Source organism: Desmodus rotundus, chromosome 1 (genome assembly GCF_022682495.2).
Source record: "Desmodus rotundus isolate HL8 chromosome 1, HLdesRot8A.1, whole genome shotgun sequence".
Taxonomy (NCBI): Eukaryota; Metazoa; Chordata; class Mammalia; order Chiroptera; family Phyllostomidae; genus Desmodus; species Desmodus rotundus.
In genome coordinates this window covers 6,014,536-6,026,452 of record NC_071387.1, presented here as the reverse complement: position 1 = coordinate 6,026,452, position 11,917 = coordinate 6,014,536, and the positions used below count along the sequence as shown (strand labels likewise).

The following is an 11,917-nucleotide window of genomic DNA, read 5'->3' as shown; positions in this document are numbered from 1 at the left end:
GGCCTCAGAGAGAAGGTCATGTTGGTTCTCAGGCTTCAGTTTCCCAGCTGCACAACTTTGTTTGGCTCTCACTTCCTCTGTCTAAATATGTCTGCTAGTGAGTCAGGTGGCTGCGAGCTTTTTTTCTAGGAACTGTTCCAGTTTCCCCTTCATCTGACGGTAATCTGCTGTCGGAGAAGAAAGCCCTTAGTCTGGAGTGGGAGGTGCCCTCAGCGTCATCCAGGCGTGCAGATCCTGAGGGGCTGTCTTCTCGGAAGCCCAGAGAATTTTGTTTATTGTTTGTCTGATTGCCTAGGGTAGGCAGGTTTCACTGGAAACCAGCTATCCTGCGCTGTCATGGCAACCTGACGGTCAAATGACACTGTGGCCCCAGCAGCAAATGAGGTTCTCGAGAGCTGTGCGGGTGGGTGGGGCTAGAGCTACCTGATGCTGGCCAGGCTCAATCTCATACTAATATTTTGGCTTGCCCTGAGTCACTGCAGAGGAAGGGGGAGTACTTTATGACCTAATGCCACACTCCCTAAGGTAGTCTACCTGCCCTGGCCTTACTCGGGGTGTTCTGGCGCCTACCAGAAGCTCCTGTTTTGCGGGCATGCAGCAGAGTGGTAGAACCAGGAAAGCTTGTGGTGCCATTGGTCAATTTGAGGATGAGAAGATGCTCTGGGAGGACCGGTATGGAGTCGATGAAACCTGATACCACAAAATTCAGAGGGATCTGGAGTTGCCGTCATTGTTCCCAAATGCTAATTGTTACAGAGAGGAAACAAAAATAGATCTGGGTCACAAAATTAGAATTAGAGAGCAGAGAAGAAGGGTAGATGAGAGGAGGGGGGAGACAGCGAGGTCCATGGGATCTTAAAGGGCCTGCGCTGGTGTGAAACGGCAGAAGGAACACCAGCCCTGCGGTAGCCTTCCTGGCTTGTTTTCCTTGTAAGCGTCCAGAAGCAGCGACACAGATACAGTTGTTGGTGGTTGTTTTTTAGCTGAGGCTAAGCTTCAGCTTGCTCAGGTTCCACCTCTCCCACACACCTGTCACCTTCCAGTTTGGGGTGCTGCCCACCTCAGTTCTCCGTGTCACCTGACAGCAGCTCCTTGGAAGCTAATTCTGGAATCTCCTTTTGGCGGTGTCGGGTTTGGGTGCTGTTTTAAGTGGCTGCTGTAACGAGAGCCAGGCCCTGGATAATTCCAGGGAGAAAGCACTTAGTTTGGACACTGGGCACCTGGAGATTGGCTTACCTTGGAAGGAAGAATCCCCGTCTCCGTGAAAATGGAGTTGTGGGGTGACTGGAACTCAGGAGGGTGGGCCGTTAAACGCCAGTTTGAGTTTGTCCCGGGACGACGTTCTGTTGGACTTGATCACAGCTGCATCATACCAATAAGTTATAACCCCGTTTAAAAACTAACGCCGGAATAGGGTTAGTGTTGGCATTGAAAAATAACGCCTTGGCAAGCACACGCAGAATTTTTCAGAGGACATTTCCTGAGACCGTTGGTCTGTAAAGTAATGAGCTTTGTTATAATCAAGGAAACTCCATTCTATTTTTTCTAGAAAATAATGGCTCTTCTTATTGGATTAGTGTTTTAATAATTTTTCCTTATACATAGAATGCAGGTTTCCCTTTTATTTGGTATCACTTTCAAACCTGTTCTCAGATTTGTCTTGTAAATACATCATAAAACTCAATGGTACAAAAAGGAAGAAACTCAGGGGTACAGTAACCAAAACTATTGAAAAATACAGTGTATTAGGAAATGAACAGCTCCATTTGACTGTTTGTTTGGTCTAAATATTTGCTGTTTGGAATGACTGCAGCCATCTCTTAAATGAGATACTTCAACAGTCTCGGCAATTTATTTTTGTTTCAGAAGCAGATGTGAATAATTTAACAAAGGAACAGCAGCATTTTAAACTTCAGCTTTTGTTTATAAATGTGAACCTCCTTTAAAAGAAGAAAAATACATTATCTTGTTGAGGTGGATGAAATTGGGGTCTCAGAGGCCTGCCAGGCCCAATTCATTCATTCAGAAGCTGTTTATATCCAGCACCTTCCATGGTCAAGGCAAGGGCTCCTTCCGCACCAGGAGGTACCAACGCTTGAAACAGTAGCCTCCTGCCTTCAAGAATCCCAGCTGTAGAGATAAAAATAGCCCCCCAACAAAACATTCTGGATCAGACAGCTTAAGAGACAGCTTAGTGGCATTGGGGTTTAAGTGGGAATCTGCCTGAGCTGCCTCTGGCCCCACCCTCGTGAAGCCCAGGGTCTGTTACAGAGACTCATCGCCAGACTCCTTTGAGAAAGGCATGAATGTCCCAGGAGTTCATAAAACCTGCCTCATGTTATTTTTAAAATCCTTTTTTCAAGTTCTTCACGAAGAGCTTTTTAGCGTCATGAGAAATTCCTCTTACTTTGGTTGGCCCCCGCAGGATGGCCATCCGCTGCCGTCCCTCCCGCTGGTGCCAGTCGCTCTATATTAGGAAGCGGTGCGCTGCCGCGGGAACAGGCCCCACCGCCTTCCTTCCCTGCCCCGTGACTGTCTCTTCCTCCGCAGCAAGAGTCTCTGACACTTTCTGTGCGGAGGGGGTGAGGTAGAGATCGCAGGCTCCTCCCAGGGGATCACCCTGAAATGAAGATCAGATCCTGGCTTTGCGGGACCCGAGGTTTCCTCTCACCCTCACCTCAACGGGGCGTTCTAGAGCTTTCTGTGATGGTGGCTGTGCTGAGTGCCTGCAGCTGTGGAGCACCTGGGCTGTGGCTATGCCACCAAGGAACTGAACTTTTCATTTCAATTGATGTGAAGTGTCACATGTCCACGTGGAACAGCTCGGTTGCAGGCTGGAAAGCTGCAGGCACACGGCACCACCAGCTGTGCTTAGGGGACCCGCCCCTGAAGGCTACCTCGGTGGGTGGTGGGTCGCAGTGAGGCCCTGGCTGGCCCCACGTTGGTGCTGCCGGGATGTCCCTCAGCACAGCGACCTTTTAGCCCAATGTGTCCTCACCCTGGCCCCAACATGTCAGCTCCTCAGTGCTGCGGGATCCCCCAGGGACACCTGCAGGGGAATGGGTGGCTTCTGAGGTGCTCACACGTGGAGTGGCCTGGAAGGGGTCACTGGAGCTAGTCAGAGCTGTGCCGAGAAGGCCGTGGAGCCACGGCAGCCTGGATCCAGGACTTGGCCAGCTACTGTGAATGATGAGGCTGCGGTGTGGCCACTTCACGGGTGGCTGGGGACCTGGCTCCCCGCCCCGCCCCACTCCCCCCTTCTGCCCTTACTGCCAAGCTGGGCCGTTGTCAGGGAGCATTGATTCGGCCTCTGCATCCACTTCTTTTTCTGTTGGATGAAAGAAGGGGAGAAAGTCGCCGTATTATGTGACGTGTTTGGGGACCTTGTGGAAAATATCTATTTGTTCATTTGGCGCGGTTGGCAGCGCGAGGGTGAAGGTTTGTTTGGACAGGGTACTTAGGTGGGGCAGGCAGCGAGCTCTGCCTGTCTTGGAAGAGTTAACTCCCGGAGGGAGCAGGGAGCAGCAAGCGTGACGGCAGCCTTTACGTCTCTCTCTTGAGCAATCTAGGGCTTTGTGCTCATTGGCTGTTGGCAGGACTTAGAGTGGCCGAGTTTTTTCAATTAAGTAGAAGGGCGGGGCCTGAGCAGCCAATGACAGCTGTGCCCCGGCATATCTTGCGCAGTTTGCCGGCAGCATTCCCCATTCTCCACGCTGCCAGAACCGCTTCCGCGGCAGCCGCTGAGCACCGGCTCTCCCCGCCAGCATGCTCTGCCTGTGCCTGTACGTGCCGCTCATCGGGGAGGCCCAGACCGAGTTCCAGTACTTCGAGTCCAAGGGCCTTCCCTCCGAGCTGAAGTCCATCTTCAAACTAAGTGTCTTTATCCCCTCCCAGGAGTTCTCCACCTTCCGCCAGTGGAAGCAGGTGTGTATAGGGGCCGGGCCGGCCAGGCTGGACCCAGAAGGGCAGCGGGCATTTCATCAGTGATGGTTAAGTGAATGGATGAGTGCTGGTAGGGGGTCACCTGTGATATGGGAGCGTTTTTCCCCAGTTGTCATGTAGCCGTAGCTGGTGAAAGGGCTACTTCACAGGAATGACTGGCTTTCATGTGACTTCCAAGTCTTGAATTATAGGGAAGCCACTTGTAGGACAGATGGAAAGGAATTCTCTTGTTGGGGGCGGGAGGAGTTTCCTGAGAAGGGAGTACAATCCAGCTGCTGTGGGGTGTTTCTCGAGCTGGAGGGAGGAGGCCATGAGGACACAGCAGGGGAGAGACTTCTCATTGGAGGCCCAGGAGTTGGGACCAGAGCTGCAGAGGCTGGAGCTGGCCCAGCTGTGCCCTGGGTGAAACAAACCAGCGCGCAAGGTGCAGGGAGCCTCCCAGACGCCCCTTTGGCGCAGGGAGGCAGCAGAAATCATTACCGTTTTAAAGATGGGGAGAGAGCTACAGGCTGTGGAGGTTGCTTGCCTCCTAAAGGGCTACCCCAGCTTCTCTGTTAATCCGGTTCCATGCCTCCCCGAGCATTCATGGTGGCAGAGGTCAGGTGGTGTGCAGGGGGTGCTGGTTTGCGTATCCTGGGGAGGAGGCAGACATAGGCCCATTCGTTCTGAAGTAGAAGCAAGGAGTGGGAGATGATTTGGAAATCAGCCGTCCTGAGAACGCCTGTGTCACAGCACACCCACCCCATCAGGCGTATGGTTTGCGTTGGTGGAGGGGCAGCCGATACCAAAGAGCTTTGTTCCTGCCATTCACCTCCTCCCTAAACAGCTGGAGAGTCTGTTTCCGCTCCTGCCACAAATCTAGAGCGCAAGAGACTCAGGAAGTTAACATGACTTCAGATAGTAAATGAAATACCAGCTCTGGTCCTGCATTCCAGCCACACCTGCTGCATTGTTCCTGGGATCTAGTTAGGTGACAGGGTGTCTGCCCAGGCCTCCTCCTTGCACCCTTGGTGGCTGAGCAATCAGAGAGCAGTCAGGTGGTTCAGAGAGCCTGACGGTAGTGGTGTCAGTTTCCAAACGCACTGGTCTAAAGACTTGAGTCCGTATTGGTGTGTAGATAGTGAATGGATTCTCATTGACAGAATTGGTCGACGTGGGAAGATTATAACCATCTTCCTTCGGAGATTTTTGTTCCTACTTTCTGGGTGTTGCTGGGTTGGAGTGACTCATGTATGTCCCCCACCTTCTTGAAGTTAACCTTTCGGATGGCAGCAGGATCTCTAGGGAGGTGGCCTAGGAGTCCAACAAGCCTGGCTTGAATCCCGCCCACCACTTCCCTAGCTATGTGACCTGGGGTAAAGGACTTAACCTCTCCGAGCTTCTGTTTCCTGCTCTGTAAAGTGGGGAAGTGATGGTGCCTGCATCCTAGAGCTGATTGCGAGGATTCAGCGGGTAGCTAGCCCGAATGCACTTAGCAGGACCCAGGTTAGAACCTAGAGCCGCAGGGTCTCTTCCAGCCTCTTGGGGCACTGAACTCCCCTGCAGAGCTCCCCTGCTGCTCAGTGCCTGGCTGAGGGAGCTGAGGTTGGTTAATTCTCCAGGCTCCCCCGCAACCAGAGACCAGCGCTGCCGTCAAGTACATGCCCTGAAATAGCTCCCTGTGGCTCTCACTGCTTCTCCAGCCTCGAGTTCTGTCTAGCCGTATTTTTGCCAAGCAGGCATTGGCAGGGGCCAGCTCTGCCCCACACCTTCTCCCTGGCCACCCGACTGGTCTGGGACACCGCCACTTGTTAGGATAAAAAGAGCAAACTGTGGAGTTCCTGGGGGAATCTGGGCTCCAGGGCTCTCTGCACATTTAGGCAGAGAGCATGTGGGCTGGGGCCCGGCGCCAGGAGTAGCGCTGCAGGGGAGCCAAGCAGCTGACTCTGGCGCAACAACGAGCTGGTCTTGAGAACTATTGGAACAAAAGCTCACCCGGCCTGCCACCGCCGGCCTCTGCCTGAAGGACTCCTGGGGAGCGGGGGACTGTGGCGGGGAGCACCTTTTTCTCTTTGCTTGTGAGGAACGCAAAGGTGGGCTCGTGCTTGGGTTCTGGCCAGCCTTTGGGGATCTGAGTGGTGGGGACTAGAGCAGGGGAAGCCTCTTGGGTCATTAGGGCTCTGTTCACGGGTTAGCGCAATTGCTTCCTAGGAACGGGGCCCCACAAGGGACAGGCTAGTGCATGAGCTAAAGGACAAGACCTTATTTTGTTTCATAGAAAATTGTACAAGCTGGCGATAAAGATCTCGATGGGCAGCTAGACTTTGAAGAGTTCGTCCATTATCTCCAAGATCACGAGAAGAAACTGAGGCTGGTGTTCAAGAGTTTGGACAAAAAGAATGACGGTGAGCACTGCCTCCGGAGCCCCGGCCGGCCCGGCCTCGGGTGCCCCCTGGGCCTGGCTGCCGGCTCACAGCCTCTGTCCTCACAGGGCGCATCGATGCTCAGGAGATCATGCAGTCCCTGCGGGACCTGGGGGTCAAGATATCCGAACAGCAGGCAGAGAAAATTCTCAAGAGGTGAGTGCTCAGCCCGTCTCCGTAACTGGTGTAACGAAACAGTGTGACAAAAGAAGCGTCCTTGCACTAACTCTGGTGTCATTCTCTGTATTACTGACCCTGTTCTCTGACCTTTGGCTTCTGGTAGTTGGAGGGATGAATAAGTAACCCCTCCCCAGGTTCCAGGTCAGCTCTTATTGGAAGAACCACTGGTCACCTGGAAGTGTGCCCGATCCCCAGTGACCCTGAAAGAGAAATGGGTAGTGGGGAGGGGGGACGTTTCGAGTAGGTGAAAGGTGAGCAAGGAACACCCTCCCGTGGCAGCCCTCCCCTTAAGGCAGATGTAACACAGTAGTCAGGTGTGCTGCCCCGAAAGGCAGGTCGAAGGGGAGCGGTGGTCCTGGGGGCGGCGTGGCTGCTGCCATGCGGGGAAGCCGCACAGAACAGCCCCCAGAGCGGCTTCCTTTCCTGGCCGAGCCTCTCCACACCGCCGCAACCCAAGGCTGGCTGGTCCCGGCCCGCAGCCCCTGTTGCCACTTCCCAGCTGCTGGGGGGCGCGTCCTCGTGCTGTGCTGTGTGGCTGCCTCACTGATGTCCGCTCTGAGCTTATCTGTGTTGTTTCTCCTCTCTCCTCTGCACTCTCCTTTGTCCGTCTGTCAGAATACGGACGGGCCACTTCTGGGGCCCTGTCACCTAGTAAGTATCCGCGTCACCCTGGTGACTGCCTCCCTCCCTCTCCTCTGTGCCTGATGAGAATGGGGTTCTTGTGGGCCATTATATGCCATGTTTGTGCAAAGTGAGGTGTGGAGCCGCCTTGCCTTTTCTCCTCGGTGGCCACTGGCCTGCCTTTGGCTCGCCTGGAGGAGGGCGGTGCGGCTGACAGGTGGGGCCTGTTCACACGTGCGCAACTGTGTGCCCCTCTTGCAGCATGGACAAAAATGGCACGATGACCATCGACTGGAATGAGTGGAGGGACTACCACCTTCTGCACCCCGTGGAAAACATCCCCGAGATCATCTTGTACTGGAAGCATTCCACGGTGAGCCCCATGCTCCCACAGCCTGAAGGCGGTTTTTCCCTTGTCCATTTACGGGGTTCCCTTCGCCCATCATCAGTCCCCATCCCGGGGGTGGGGGGTAGGGGTCCCAACTTGCTTCCCCTTCAACAGCGAGACTGTCCACTCTTCTACCAGCCCCATAGAGCCCTCCACACACCCTCTCTGTTTCCCATACTCCACCCACCTGAACGGCCTGACCACTCCCCAAACACATGGTCCCTCCACCAGAGGCGCCTGCCCACCCCCACGGGCTGCCTGTTCTTCAAGGCTCACTTCAGACACCGCTCCCAAAGCCAGTGTGAGTGAGCGAGGGGCTCGCTCCAGGGAACAAATGGTATTGTTGCTGTTAGGGTTCTCCCCGACCACCCCATTTTGTGTGCTGGTTCTCTGCACGGCAGAAGAACACGTTCCCTGCATCCCACACATGCTGCCCCTTCACCTCGTCAGAGCTGTCACCGAGAAGTGCAGATCGGCACCCTCGCTGGTGGGGTCTGTGTTGTCCCCTGCCCTTGAGCCCCCTTCATGCAGGGCGCGGCCCTCTGCTGGTCTCTGCTGCACACCCCCTCGGTTTTAGTGGGATCCACCTGGGCTGTCAGCTCCAGCAGGGGAGACCGAGGGATCCTTCTGGTGTGTCCTGCAGTGCCCAGATCCTCACCCTCCGGGGACACCTGGCACCTTTGTAGGGTGAAAGTATGTGGACCAGTGACCCGTGAGTCTGGCCTGCAGCCGCAGGCCAGAGCAGAGCTGGCTCTGTCTGAGCAGGCAGGGTGCCACTCAGGAGAGGGCAGTACACAGCCGAGGCGTTACATAATGTCCCGCCAGCAGGATCCGGTTACATGGCGGGTTTCAGGAGGATTTTACCCCCGGCTAGATGGGTTCAGTGCAGCCAGCCTGGCACCCCTCCACCGAAATGCCTGTGCAAGCTGTTTTTGCAGGAGCTCCCGGGCAGCCACGGGCAGGCTGTCTGCGGGGCTTTGAAGCTGCTTCCTTCCAGCTGCGCTCTCCCATTCCGTGCCTGGGCCTCTGCAAGGGCCTCTGCCTCTGGGCCACAGGCAGGGAACAGAGCTTTGCCACCTTCAGAGGGACGGGGGGAGGTGCATCAGTGTCCCACCCATAGTTCTTGGCATTCTCACCATCTGGGTGGCTCCCTGGGGTGCCAGCCATTCTAGACGGTGGAACATTATGGACCTCGCTGTCCACCGCCAGCTTTGCCGCAGGCGCCAGGGCCTGTTTGTTTGATCCTGGTTGGTCTTCCTCACAGATCTTTGATGTGGGTGAGAATCTGACAGTCCCCGATGAGTTCACAGTGGAGGAGAGACAGACGGGAATGTGGTGGAGACACCTGGTGGCCGGAGGTGGGGCCGGGGCCGTGTCCAGAACCTGCACAGCGCCCCTGGACCGACTCAAAGTGCTCATGCAGGTACGTGGCAGAACAGGCCCCACACCCCCTGGTTTCCACCCTGGGGCTCCATGGTTGGTTGGTCTCCTGCCCTTGTCTAAGGTCCTGCTTTGGGCTCATATTTTCCCGTCCCAATAAATGAGATTGCTATTACTGCTTGGACAAGGCCAACGGGAGGTCCAGGCTTGGGTCACCCTGGGACACCTGGGCACATAGCTGATCTCGTCTTATCTGAGGCCTTTAAGTCAGGGGTCACATCACAGGGCCATGCAGTGGGCAGGTGAAGCAGTGAGAACAGGGTGTGGCAGGAACCGTTCTGTAGGCACTTCCCTCATGCAGGGGCAAGGTGTGAGCCCATGCTCACCTGGCCCAGGCACCATTGTCGTGGCCACACGTCTGACTCCATGTCCACGGGGCAGAGATAAGCTAGACCAACGTCAGGGGCAGGGTTGCAAAATCACGCCGCACAAGTATGCGCTATTGGACTTCAGCACCTTCTGAACAGTGGCCAGTTGCCCCTTGTCCCCTTGTTTGTTCTGGCACTTTCCTGCTCAGAAAAGATGTCATCCTTTCCCTTCCCCCTTTGCCCTCCTGGGCCTGCCTTGTTCTGAAGCCTGTTGAGGATAATGTGACCACCTCTTGGAAGTGGAGTGGTTCAAGGAAAAGAACTCTCGGCCTGGAATCTGACCCCACCCCACCCCGCCATCACAGCTGTGTGACCTTGGGCAGGTCGCTTGACCCCCAGAAATTCATTCCTCTGAGCCAAAAGGGCTGGTAGCACATCACCTCCCTTCTCTGTTTGTTTTCGTCACCAAATTCCCAGGGATGCTGTTGATATTGATGTTGTGAAAAATATTTCACATTTTGCTTGTGTGAAATGACACAATCCTGCCATATACTCTATTTCTTTACTTTTTTTAAAGATTTTATTTCTTTTCAGAGAGAGGGGAAGGGAGGGAGGAAGAGAAAACACCCCCCCTCCCCGACCGGGGACCTGGCCCATAACCCTGGCACGTGTCCTGAGTGGGAATCGAACCCGTGACCTTTCAGTTCACAGGCCTGCACTCAATCCACTGAGCCACACCAGCCAGGGCCACCCTGCCGTATACTTTAAAGTAACCCGGCGGGTGGGACGCCGCTTGGCTCTGGTATCATGAGGGTGGAAGCTGATCACGGGTTCATGGGCACTCCTTGTGTAGTTCTCTGTACTGTTGTGCATATTTGAAATGTTTCCATGATAAAGAGCTAGTTTTTTTTAATTTAAAAAAGTAGTTGTTGTGGAGGTGTTTAGCACGATGTTGGCACACAGTAGGTACATGGCGAGACCTAGCTGGACCTGCAGTAGCCGTGTTTGAGTCTCAGGGAAGAACCTGCCTGTCAACCTTGGGGGTTGACCAGTGAGAAAAGGCTCTTTGTCGGGTGGTGGCAGCCCCATGGCCACCAAGTTCTTTCTGACCCTTGTCCTTCCCTTCCCAGGTCCATGCCTCCCGCAGCAACAACATGTGCATCGTGGGTGGGTTCACCCAGATGATCCGAGAGGGAGGGGCCAAGTCACTCTGGCGTGGCAACGGCATCAATGTCCTCAAAATTGCCCCCGAGTCGGCTATCAAATTCATGGCCTATGAGCAGGTGAGGAGCCCGTTCCCCAGGGAGAGTGGTCGGTTGGCAGCCACCTGCTGAGCTTCCCCTGGGCTGAGGCCTCTGCCCCGCTGATGCCCCAGAACCTGGAGTCAACCATTGTACCCAAGGGACAGCGGGGCGAGGTGGGAAGTGGGAGGCCTGGGTCTGACCCCAGTTCTCCCGCTGGTTGCATTGTGGGTCAGTTCCTTCCATTCCTGGAAAACATCGGATGGGCCAGGGACACCGTGTCTCATCTAAACCTGACCGGCTGTGTGAGGAAGGGCGGGGCAGGGGTGCGGGTATCCAGGGTGCATCAGTCTGTTTGCTTCCTGTCGTAGATCAAGCGTCTTGTCGGGAGTGACCAGGAGACCCTGAGGATTCATGAGAGACTTGTGGCAGGGTCCTTGGCGGGGGCCATCGCTCAGAGCAGCATCTACCCGATGGAGGTGAGGGGCCGCCGTGATCCTGGGCAGTGTGCGTGGGCTTGAGGGAGAGAGGTGGGCTGTGCTCACGCTTCTGTCGCTTCGTTGGGTTCTGCAGGTTCTGAAGACCCGGATGGCCCTACGCAAGACAGGCCAGTACTCAGGCATGCTGGACTGTGCCAGGAAGATCCTGGCCAGAGAGGGGATGGCCGCCTTCTACAAAGGCTACATTCCCAACATGCTGGGGATCATCCCCTACGCTGGGATCGACCTAGCTGTCTACGAGGTGAGGCCCTGGGGGGCTCAGGCCCCTTGAACTGCTAGGAGAGATTCAGAAACCCCCTCCCCACCACTTCCCTGCCTGTAGACCCCTGGCGATGGCTGGGATAAGGAACCAACACCAAAGAATGTCTCCTTCAGATTCATCCGTTCATGACAAGGGTCTCCTGCCCCAGGCTGCCCCCAGGTTCTGCCCCCTAGGGGCTTAGCATGCAGATCTCCAGAGCAGGATGCCCTGCGGGGGGGCGGGGGGGGGGGTGCTGTGCTCTCCCTGCCCCATCTCCATTTCCTGTCCTACCTGGGAGTCCCTAGTGACAGCAGAAACAAAGGGCGGGCGGGCCAGGAGCTCAGCCAGCCCAGGCGGAGAGAGTCAGGTTGCAGTGGCTTCAGGATCCCATGTTATGGGGATGCAATAACTGGGTCTCCCCCAGCCCCCCAGCCCCACCCGGGACTCACAGGCACTTTGGCTCACCCCTGCACCGCTCCCCTCTCAGACACTCAAGAACGCCTGGCTGCAGCGCTACGCAGTGAGCAGCGCGGACCCTGGGGTGTTCGTGCTCCTGGCCTGTGGCACCATGTCCAGCACCTGTGGCCAGCTGGCCAGCTACCCACTGGCTCTGGTCAGGACCCGGATGCAGGCCCAAGGTAAGGCTGGTCCTAG

The 11,917-nt window shown here is 55.7% G+C and overlaps 1 protein-coding gene across 7 annotated transcripts in view; it reads left to right on the top strand.

Annotated features, from left to right (window-relative positions):
* Window positions 1-11,917, top strand: part of SLC25A25 (solute carrier family 25 member 25) — a 31,819-nt gene that overhangs the window by 17,808 nt on the left and 2,094 nt on the right. For 2 of the 7 annotated variants that reach the window (XM_053920261.1, XM_053920268.1), the window contains exons 2-10: window positions 6,200-6,326; window positions 6,413-6,500; window positions 7,140-7,175; window positions 7,407-7,518; window positions 8,798-8,956; window positions 10,412-10,564; window positions 10,894-11,001; window positions 11,096-11,263; window positions 11,751-11,901. In XM_053920261.1, coding sequence (XP_053776236.1) covers window positions 6,200-6,326; window positions 6,413-6,500; window positions 7,140-7,175; window positions 7,407-7,518; window positions 8,798-8,956; window positions 10,412-10,564; window positions 10,894-11,001; window positions 11,096-11,263; window positions 11,751-11,901 — 1,102 coding nt within the window. Of the gene's footprint in view, window positions 1-3,689; window positions 3,925-5,932; window positions 6,015-6,199; window positions 6,327-6,412; window positions 6,501-7,139; window positions 7,176-7,406; window positions 7,519-8,797; window positions 8,957-10,411; window positions 10,565-10,893; window positions 11,002-11,095; window positions 11,264-11,750; window positions 11,902-11,917 lie in introns of those variants that run through there. The other 5 variants (XM_053920273.2, XM_053920277.1, XM_053920285.1 and 2 more) reach the window with 4 other exon arrangements.